Raw genomic sequence first — 11,091 nt, 5'->3', positions numbered from 1 at the left:
GTAGCTGGAATCACAGGCGCCTGCCACCACACCCGGCTAATTTTTGTATTTTTAGTACAGATGTGGTTTCACTATGTTGGCTCGACTGGTCTTGAATTCTTGACTTCAAGTGATCCGCCTGCCTCGGCTTCCCAAAGTGCTGGGATTACAGGCATGAGCCACCGCGCCCGGCTGAGCACAGGATTTTTAGGGCAATGAAGCGACTCTGTACCATACCACAATCAAAACCCATAGAATGGGCCAGGTGCGGTGGCTCCAGAGTAAAGTGCTCTGTAATCTCAGCACTTTGGGAGGCTGAGGTGGGTGGATCACCTAGAGTTAGGAGTTCAAGACCAGCCTGGCCAACATGGTGAAACCCTCATCTCTACAAAAATACAAAAATTAGCTGGACACGGTGTCGGGTGCCTGTAGTCCCAGCTACTTGGGAGGCTGAGGCAGGAGAATCGCTTTAACCCAGGAGGCGGACAGAGGGGTTGCAGTGAGCTGAGATCCCGCCATTTCACTCCAGCCTGGGCTACAGGGCGAGACTCCGTCTCAAAAACAACAAGAACAACAACAAAAAACCCATAGACTGTAGAACACCAACAGGGAACCCCAGTGTGAACTGTGGACTTTTGCTGATGATGATGAGTCAGCTGTAACAAATGCACCACTGCAGGATGTCCATATTGCGGGGGAGGTTGTATGTGGGTGGGGATAGGAGTGCATGGGAACTCTGTACTTTCCACTCAATTTTGCTGCAAACCTAAAACTGCTCTAAAAAATAAAATCTATTAATTAAAAACAAGCTATGGAAAGATGAGTCCTGAGAGCCCAGTGAGGCTTCTGGCCCAGTCCCCACTGCCCCCAGACTCACCTCGGCAGCTCCTCCTTGTCCCTCTTTCCTGTCTCCTGCCTGCTTCTCCTTCTGGCCCTGGCCTATTCTCAACTGCTCACCCCTTCCTAATCCCACCCTCCAGGCCCTGGGCATTTCTCTCCTTGGCCCCTCCCAAAGCTGGGCAGGCTCTTGAAGATACACAATGCTGGGCTTTCACTTGAAGGGAAACTGAGCCCCGGCCTTGGGGCCTTGGCCTTGGCGAGGCCTCCCCTCCCCCTGCCCCCAGGCTTCCCTCTCCACATCCCTGTCCCTCCGTGCACTCTGAATCCCCTTCCTTCCTTTGCTGCCATCTCTCCTCCACCAGAAGCCAGTCTACACTGCCTGTACTCAGGCCTCCAAGGTCAAACCCTGGGTGGGAGGTGTGTGTATTGGTGTGTATGTTTTTTGTTTGTTTGTTTTGCTTTTGTTTTTTTGAGATGGAGTCATGCTCTATTGCCCATGCTGGAGTGCAGTGGTGCAATCTCAGCTCACTGCAACCTCTGCCTCCCAGGTTCAAGAGATTCTCCTGCCTCAGCCTACCAAGTAGCTGGGACTACAGGCACATGCCAACACGCCCAGCTAATTTTTGTATTTTTAGTAGAGTGGGGGGTTTCGCCGTATTGGCCACACTGGTCTCGAACTCCTGACCTCAAGTGATCTGCTGGCCTCTGCTTCCCAAAGTGTGGGATTACAGGAGTGAGCCACCGCACCTGGCCTTGTGTGCATGTTTGGTACATGTGACGGTCACAGGCACACGTGTATGGCATGTGCTGTTTCTACCGTGTGTGAGTGCTGTATGTGTGATGTGCTGGGCAGCTGGTGGTGTCTGTGTGCACACATCTGGGTGACACAGGGCTCTCTCCTGCTTTTGAGATACTTCTAGCCCCAGCCTGTGCCCCACTGGAGGACCAGTCCTTCGGCCTCATTTTCCTCCCCTTCAAGCTCCTGGACACCATCCCTTCCCCATGCCAGGCCTTCCCCATGAAGAGGGCAAGAAGAACCCCTGCAGACCCACTTTCCCACCTGCCCAGGCCCACACCCAGGAGGCCGTCTCTGCAGAGGATCCCAACACATCCCTGGCCTCAGGCCAAGAGGGAGCCTCATTCCACAGTCAAAGAAACGAAAGCCTCAGAGGACAACGAGGTCTCCTCAAGACCAGCCACAAGTCTTTCTGCTGGCCTAGAGGTCTGACTAGGAGGGAGTGAAGAGGAACTGACCCTTCAGGTGACAGGTGACAGATGGGTGGCTAGGAGAGGGGTGGTGCTGCCCTCTGGGGGCAGGTGGGGCTGGGGCAGCTAAAAAATGGGGCATCCCTAAAAAAAAACAGAGCAGGACACAGCAGCCCACAGCAGGTGGGCTCCCTGGCCCAGGGGCCTTTGCATAGAAGTCGGAGCCGATGACCAGCACTGGAGTCTTTATTGGTTCTGTTTAGTCATTTCTCTGGGATGTGTGGGGCCGACAGCTTAAAATGGATTTTCACCAATAGTGGATTCTCTTTCTCTTTTCCCGGCACTGAGCTGCAACACAAAAGACAGAGTGTCACTTGGGCTCCAGAGGGTGGGTGAGGGAGAGGGGTGAGCCCAGAGGCCCTCTGTGGAGGTCACTAGGGGTCAGGGGTCTTCTGCTGCTGCCTGCGTTCTGTGTCCATTTGCCACCAGAAAGCAAGGTGTCCCAGAGAGCCCTGAACCCTCGTTCTCCCCTTGAGAGACGTGTCCTGGACCCCAGGGTTGGGGCCAGCAGGCTCTCAGCAGGGCAGACCCCAGCCTGAGCATTTCCGACCTTGCTGAGGCCTGACCCCCAGGGTGGGAAGCTGCCTAATGCCAGCATGGTCCTTCCCTTTTGAACCCGGCCCCTGGGCTCACCCTCGTTGGTCCCCAGGCCTCCAGCCCTCGCCTTGGCTCTGTTCCTGAGTCCACCGGAACCTTGTTCCAACAGCCTTTGTGAGGTCATGGAGGTGGAGCCACACAGCCCACCTTGTCCTCATTCCACTCTCCCCAGGCCCTCATTCCACTGTCCCCACCCTACCTGGCTGTGAGGAGCCCCCCATGTCCCACCATAGCCCCTCTGGGGGAGCTGCAGGGCTGGCCTCACTCACTCTTCGTTGACTCCCTGCAGCGGAGGGGACGTGACTGGTGGCTGGAGAAGCTGCATTTCCCCTTCGATGGTGGCTTTCCTGATCCCTGGCTTGCTGAAGTCAAGGTAAGAGTGAGGAAATTTCTTGCTTTCCTGACTCCAAGATTTCTGTGGAGCTCTGGCTTCACATGGTTTTCCCGGCAGGGTCTCTGCGTGCTTTTCTGGCTCTCCATCCTTCGCAGCGGTCAGGACGCGTTCTGTGGAAGGCTCCGGAGCCTGCTGGGGTGGAGCTTTCATCCTGTGTTCCAAAGTGGGCAGGTCCATCCTGCTGGAGGAGGCCATGGCCAGGGAAGATGCAAAGGTGACTAGCTCTCTTAGGCCGATGGGTGGCGGGAGATCTGAGTGCAGGAGGGGGCTTGGTGGCGCCTGGGAGCTTGCGGCTGGAGGAGCTGAGCGGGCGTTGGGGGTCTGGAGCTGCTCCTCGGAGCACAGGGTGTTGGTGGTGACGGCCGCCCGGCCGGGGGCTCTGGTGAGCTGGCTTGTGCTGGTGTTGTTGAGCTGCGTGTGGATGGCCCGCTGCAGGCTGTGCTCTGAGGCCTGGATGAGCTTGTTTGCCCAGAAGAGGTGGTTGGAGGTCTGTGCGCTGATGGAGCAGTGGTTGGCAGACACCTGTTTCTCCTCCGTGAAACTATGGTGGCTTGAATTCAGACCCCGCTGTCTGAAGGTCTGCGGCACGGGCAGCCCTATGTTGGAGTGGACGGATTCTATCCTGCACAATGGCTGCAGGAATCCTTTGAAGCCAGCCTCCTTGTTCCACTTGGCTTCTGTGTCCAGCTCAGCTTCAGGCTTGAAGTCTGGGTACAGCTCTGACTCCAGTAAAGACGGCACTGGTTCCATCTCCAGGTCTGGGTCTGGGTCTGGGGCCAGGTCCACTTTGGGTTGGGGCTTCTGTTCTAGCGCGTCTGCCTCTAGCTGAAATGTTTCACCTCAAAGCTGAGGAGGCGGGAGCTGGAGGTCCTGCCCCTGAGGCCCTCCCTGGCCCCGAGTTCCTGCCCCTCCCCTGCCCTGGTCTCCCCTCATCACCTTTGCGCCTACCTCCTTTCAGGGACCTGCCTGGTGAAGGTGTGTGTGTGTGTGTGTGTGTGTGTATGTGTGTGTGTGTACTCTCACCGGCCTGGTACTAGGGTCCCAGAATTGTCAAGGGTAGGGGCTGGTGGGGACTTAAGGAAGAGCCCTGCCCCTTGCCTACCACCTCCCCATAGGAGGACACCCCCATTTTTACCTCCTGTTCTTCTTGTATCTGGTGTTGACTTAAGTCATCTCTAGGACAGAAGGAGACAGAGTGGGTGATGGGGATCCGTGGGGTGGGTGGCGGCTTCAGCGGCAAGGGGGTCTCTGGGCCCTCAAAGCCCTCTGCCTTGTAACAGAGGCTGGCACGATGCCCCTGCCCCCGACCACCCTGCCACCAGCTCATCCATTCCCCTGGTGTCCCACTGTGCTGCCACCAGGAAGTCTGGAGTTGTTTTCCGAAACTTTAGTGAGTTTAAGAAGCTCCTTGCCAACTCATGCCCCGCCCCTAAAGAGGAATCCAGTTGGTTGGAGGTAAGGCCCAGGAAGCTTCATTTGTATCAAGTATTGCAGGCAGGCTAGGGCAACTCATTTTGAGGACTAGCGCCAGAACACTAGTCCCCAGCAGGGGAGCCCCAGAGCGATGTCCTCCCACCCACCTGCCACTCCTTCCTCAGTGCCTGCCTACCCTGCCTTGGGCAGCTCTGTCCTCAGCAAGCCAGGCATCTCTCAGGGGTTAGTCCCATCCCGTCCCTGGGTGTGCCCCACCACCCCTCAGCCTTCCTCTCATGCCAGGGGCTAAGGGCAGAAACAGAGGGGGAGGGTAGATACCCCACGCCTCCCCAGCCTTTTGGCCTGGATGCTGCCCCTGGGGAGGTTTTGGAAATGACAGAAGGGAGGGAGATCCTAGGCTGGGGTATTGGTGGTGTTGAGGGTAAGGCTGGAGGTCCTGGAGGGCTCGGGGGAGGCCCTGCGATGATGAGGGATGCTTCTCACCGCATCTCTGCAATCTCCACTGATCCTTTGCTGCAGCATGGAAATCCATGGGTACCTGGCAGGGGGAAGGAGGTGAGCGCAGGGAGCTGCAGGGTAAGGGACAGTCTGGGAGGGATTCCGGAGCCGCCACCTCCTCTCGCCCTCCCTTTCTCTCTTCCTGGCTGCCATTCCTTCACCGTCCTGCTCTGCCCTCCTTGCTCCTTCGCCTATCCTCCAGTCCTGCTTCCTCCACTCTCCACTCTTTGCCTTGCCTCCTCAGAGGCTCCCTGTTCCATCTCCATCCCCCAAAACCGTGACTGCTGGCAGTACCCCAACCATGACCGGGCGCTTCTGTAGCCTGGGCACTTTACCTGCTTCATCTCATTGATTCAACCCCAAAAATTGGGACAGGTCCATTTGCCCAAGGCCCCCTCGCTGATCGTAGCTGCAGTGATGACTTGAAGGCAGGTTTGATTCAAGAAACTCTTAACTCCCCAGGCCTCCCCACCCCCACTACTCCCAGGAGCCTGTAACTGCATGGAATCCCCATCATGTCCCATGAGAACCTTCCCCATCTCCCCATTCCTGCTCTTCTGCCGGCTTCTGCTCTCTCTGGGTCATCCATCCCTGACTCCAGGCCAAGGCCTGCACCCCAGGTATGTGATCTGAGAAGATGCTAGCACCTATCTGACGATTTAAGAACTCAGATCACCCTCTGCAGGGGAGACTGACTCCTTGGGAACATTCCCCAACCCCACACCCCTCCCTGGAGGCTTGTATCTTTGACAGCAGAAGCTGTTTCTTCACCCTGAGGGGGTGGGAAGCACCAGGCTGTCCTGTTCTCTGCTCCCTAGGGCCATGCGTAGGGGTTGATGGTGGGGCCATCATCATGACCCTGCCATCATGCAAGGTGGGTCCCCATCAACCTGGGGTGTGGCAGGAAGTGACAGCCCTGGCTCTGGCTGGGAAGAATTGCTTCCAGGATTATACTGGAAGGATAAGAATGTGCTGTGGTCTCTTCCTAGAGATGTAGAGGCTGGGGGGAGGGGTCCTTGCATGGCTGGTCTTGGGATAGGGACCATCTGCTTCAGCCTGGTCTTGGGGGATGTATCAGCAGAGTGGCGGGGCTTTGGGGCACCACGATGGATGGGCCCCCAGTGGCCAGCTCAGTGGTCTCTTCAGAAACCTGCACCTACCTTGTTAATCATCATGCTTCCCTGGCTTCCTCATTCGTCTCTTTTCTGCCTCTCCAACTCCCCCTGCCCCAGGTCCTGCTGTTTCCCAGGCTTCTGACCTCAGGGCCTTTGCTTGCTTTACAAAATTTCCCTGGCAGTTTAATCAACACTCACAGCCTCAACCCCTCCATAAACGGCAAATGGGTATGGACAGGAGAAGAAATTACTGTGGCGTGAGCCTCTAACAGCACTGGGGGCTGGGAGAAAAAGTCAGATGTTGACTCAACTTGGGACCTCTGTGCCTGACTTGGGAAGGTTTTATTAGGGATTGAAGTGACATTCTGCAGTATATGAAATAATTTCTTTTCTTTTTTTTTTTGAGACAGGATATCACTCTGTCATCCAGGCTGGAGTGCAGTGGCATGATCTCAGTTCAATGCAACCTCCGCCTCCCAGGTTCAAGTGATTCTCCTGCCTCAGCCTCCCAAGTAGCTGGGATTACAGGTGTGCGCCACCATGCCCAGCTCACTTTTTGTATTTTTAGTAGAGATGGGGTTTGACCATGTTGGGGCTGGTCTCGAACTCCTGACCTCAAATGATTTGCCTACCTTGGCCTCCTAAAGTGCTGGGGTTACGGGCATGAGCCACTGTGCCTGGTCGAAACAATTTAAATTTCCAGTGGTTTGTTGTTAGTACACAGAAATATAGCCATCTTGTATTCTGCAACCATACTAAAATCTTATTTGTTCTCATAGCTTTTTTTTTTTTTAGATTTTATCAGATTTTCTACATAGATAATAATGTGTGTAAGCCAAGACACTTTTACTTCTTCCTTCCCAGTCTGGTTCCTCTTATTTCCTTTTCTTGCTTAATTGCACTGGGGAAGATCTTCGTACCATGTTGAGTAGGAGTGTGTATGTACATCCTCAGTTCATTCTGAGGTTGGGGGAAAGTGTTTGCGTATCACTATTATCATGCTAGCTGTAAGATTTCTTCATAGATGCCCTTCATCAGCTTGGGCATCTTCATTAAGTTTCCTCTCCTAGTTTGCTTAGTTTTTTTCTTTTTTTTTTGACATGAAGTCTCGCCCTGTCACCCAGGCTGGAGTGCAATGGTGCGATCTTGGCTTATTGCAACCTCTGCCTCCCAGGTTCAAATGATTCTCCTGCCTCAGCTTCTGAGTAGCTGGGATTACAGGTGCCCACCACCACACCCAGCTAATTTTTTTGTTGTTGTTATATTTTTAGTAGATACGGAGTTTCACCATGTTGGCCAGGCTGGTCTCGAACTCCTGACCTCGCGACCCACCCATCTCAGCCTCCCAAAGTGCTAGGATTACAGGTGTGAGCCACCGCACCTGGCCTGCTTAGTTTTAATTACGAATGGATGCTGGATTTTTCCTAATGCCTTTTCTGCATTTATTGAGATGATCATATGATTTTTCTTTTATATGTGTTATACATAACATATGTTATAATACATTAACATATGAGTAATGCTATATTATTTGGGTGATAATTCTTTTATATTTTTATATTCTGCTTTTGGTAAAATACATTTTTTTTTTTGAGACACGGTCTCACTCTGGTGCCCAGGCTCGAATTCAGTGGTGTCACTACAGCAACCTCCACCTCCCTGTCTCAAGTGATCCTCCAGCCTCACCTCCGGAGTAGCTGGGACTACAGGTGCGCACCACCACACCCAGCTAATTTTTGTATTTTATTATATTATCCTCGCTGGTCTCGAACTCCTGGGCTCAATCTATCCACCTGCCTTGGCCTCTCAAAGTGCTAGATTACAGGTGTGAACCACTGTGCCCAGCTATAAATTGATTTTTTAAAAGTTAAATCAGCCTTGCATTACTGGAATAAATCTCATTTGGTCATGATGAGACTCAAAACATTTTATATGTTGTTGAATCTGATTGGCTTTTTTCAGAATTTTCACATGCATATTCATGGAGGATATTGGTGTATAATTTTCTTTTCTTGTAATGTGTTTGTTAGGTTTTGATAGGGAGGATGGTTTGAGCCTGGGAGGCGGAGGTTGCAGTGAGCCGAGATGGTGCCACTGCACTCCAGCCTGGCAACAGAACGAGGCTGTCTTAAAAAAAAAAAAAAAAAAAAAAAATGGGGTTTTGCTGTGTTGCCCAGGCTGGTCTCAAACTCTTGACCTCAAGTGATCTTCCCACCTTGGCCTCCCAAAGTGTTGGGATTACAGGCGTGAGCCACCGTGCCAGGTCTAATTTCTTACCTCAAGTTCACACCTTGTATGTCGACTCTTAAGTGTGGCCACCACGGTTCTGCCTGTCTGACCCCTGTCTTCCTTTCTAGTCTCTCATCTCTCTATCTCCTACTCTTCTTGCCCCATTCATCCTTCATCCTTTCACCCAGGTGAGAAACCTGGGTCATTCGTGACTCCTCCTCACTCAGCAGCGCCTACCCATCCTACCCCTGATGCCCTCCTCATCTCCCAGTACCAGAGCCAAAACAAACCTGTGACTTCCTACCCTTTGGCACTCGGTGCTGAGTGCTTTGCCATTCAGTCTTCACACCTACCCTATGCCCAGGTGGCCCCGACTCTCCTCTCATGGATGAGGAAATGCGAATGAGGTCACACAGCTATTAACAGCAACACACGACCCAAAGGCAGGTCTGGCTGGCTCCATGCACCTGGATGCTGCTCACTGCACTGTCTTAAATCTCTTTAGCCCTCCAGCAGGACCACTGCAACCATGTCCCCTTGAATCTGGAGTTTTCAATGGCCTCAGAGTGAGCCTGCTACATCACACTTGCCTCTAGTCACCCCCCCGACTCCATGTGGCCTCTTGGTCTGATCTCTACCTTCGTTTTTCATCTCTTGGCATCCAACTTCCTGTCCCTCACCCTAAGCTGAAGCTACCCCAGAGTACAGCAGCCCTTCTGCACCCAGTGCCTTTGCAAATGCTGTTTCTCATACCTGGAAAGCCTTCTTCTGACAAAGTCCTACTCAGGCCTGAAAGCCCAATTCAAATCATCAGTGTAATCCTCTCCATGATAAATCTGGCAGTCCAATCTACGTTTTACCTTACAGGCGTCAGCCACCGCACCTGACCTCTGGTTAATTTTTTTTCTTTTTTTTTTAAACAGGATCTTGCTGTGTGGCTCAGGCTGGAGTGCAGTGGCACCATCTTAGCACACTAACTTCTGGGATTCAGTGAGCCTCCCAGTTCAGCCTGCCAAGTAGCTGGGACTACAGGCTTATGCCACCACACATGGCTAATTGTAAACATTTCCTGTAGAGGACAATGTCTTGAACTCCTGGCGTCATGTGATCCTCCCACCTCTGCCTCCCAAAATGTTGGGATTACAGGCGTTGAGCCATCATGCCCGCCTAATTTTTGACCATTTTGAATGCTGGCCCAAGCCCTTCTGGGAGAGAGGACCCCCAAAAGAAAGCCATCATCTGAGTCCCCTATGGTAAGGGGAGACCCAGGGCGCTGGGGGCTCATTGGTTCAGAGAAGAGTACAAGGCACCAAGGAAGCCCTGAGTGAAAAATCTGTTGAAGACTGCCGCTCCTGCCTGCAGCGCCTCAAGCATCAAGAAGGGACAACTGGACGCGATTTTTTGCATCTGCAGTTCAGGATAATTCATGAGTTGTTTCCTGTGCACAAGGCCACTGCTCCTTCTGTGGTCTCACAACCCCTTCAAGAACCGCTAACTCCAGCGCCTACCCCAAGGCGTACATGGGTGTCCGCGCGCGCACACGGTTGTGCACCGCGCAGGAGTTGAGGCTGGGAGCCATAGTCATGGACACCGGGTGGGCCTTGGCGGGGCTCAACCTGGCTTTCAGGGGCCGGGGGTTTGGGAGCAGGGGAAGGAGCCCTGGTGGATTCCTGACCGCCCCCTCAGGGCCCTGACCCCCCTCACTTTCGCTTTCCCCCTCCCGCCCCCGCCCCCGCGCACCCGCCCGCTCCCACCTGTCACCCCCATGCTGACCGAGGTTCTGTTCGAGAGGCGGGGAGCGGGCTGGTGGATGCTACCTCTCCGCCTCCAGTATGCTCTTTGGCGGGGGCACTGGAGGGGCGCCAGAAATACTAGGGGCGCCGGTGCCTGTGATGTCGCCTGTTCTGTGACGTCCCCACCGCGACCCCGCAGGCAAGGAACCGCATTTAGGTTCCAGGCGGGCGGGCGGGGACCGCCCAAGTGAGGCGTCCTCCGAAGGCAAAGGCTTGAGGGCCGAAGCCAGAACCCCCCTCCGAAGACGTCGATGGGACTCGCGCTTCGGGATAGCCAGCAGCACAGGGCCCAGAACAAGAGGCGGGTGGGGGGTAAGCCTGGCTCGGCTGGACTGGACTTGCACCTGCTCTGCACGCCCAGACGCAAGGCTGCTGCCACTTCCGGGGTCCCAAGGCCCTTCCAAGAACCGACTCAACCAACCGAAGCTGCGCGCACACACACTTGTGCACATTGGGAGTGTGGAGCCAGATTGGACAAGGCACTCCGTATGCTCCAGCTCCGTGAGCAAGGAACTCCATCCCACACTCATCCCTCGCGCCATGCAGGGCACAGGAGGCAGCGGAAAGGGTTAAGAGTCCAGGCCTCAAGGGCAGGAAGGGAGGGTGGGAGGCCCGTGGTGTGCATCCGGCATCTATGGCTGTTCAGAGTCCAGAACCCATCCCTGTTTCCCTTCTGGTGGCACAGGTGCCTGCTGGGCAGTGGTACCAAGTGGGCAATCTTTGGTGTCCTCCTCCTCCTCCACCCCTAGGCCTGGTAGTGTCTGACCAGGGACTTCTCTGATGCCACTGGTCAAGGCATCTTGCCTAACTGGTCTGAATGGATAGCCCAGAGGTGGGACGGGACACTGGGAGGGGCGCTGGGAAAGCAGCCCCACTCAAAGGCCCAAACAGTCCTTGTGCAAAACAAGGGGAAGACTTGAAAAGATTTCACCAAGAAGGCAAAGAG

At 54.3% G+C, this 11,091-nt stretch overlaps 1 protein-coding gene across 1 annotated transcript; it reads right to left on the bottom strand.

Annotated features, from left to right (window-relative positions):
* Window positions 1–2,178: 2,178 nt before the first annotated feature.
* On the bottom strand, window positions 2,179–4,205 carry SPATA32 (spermatogenesis associated 32). Its single transcript, XM_037746025.1, has 3 exons — window positions 4,179–4,205; window positions 3,072–3,901; window positions 2,179–2,278 (listed from the first exon to the last, which is right to left on the bottom strand). Exons 1-3 carry the CDS (start codon window positions 4,203–4,205, stop codon window positions 2,272–2,274), a joined length of 864 nt encoding a protein of 287 aa, XP_037601953.1. The 3' UTR covers window positions 2,179–2,271.
* Between the last annotated feature and the right edge of the window lie 6,886 nt (window positions 4,206–11,091).

This window comes from Cebus imitator, unplaced genomic scaffold (assembly GCF_001604975.1).
Source record: "Cebus imitator isolate Cc_AM_T3 unplaced genomic scaffold, Cebus_imitator-1.0 Scaffold217, whole genome shotgun sequence".
Classification (NCBI taxonomy): domain Eukaryota; kingdom Metazoa; phylum Chordata; class Mammalia; order Primates; family Cebidae; genus Cebus; species Cebus imitator.
The sequence above is the reverse complement of the archived record's forward strand: the minus strand, read 5'-3'. Positions and strand labels throughout refer to the sequence as shown.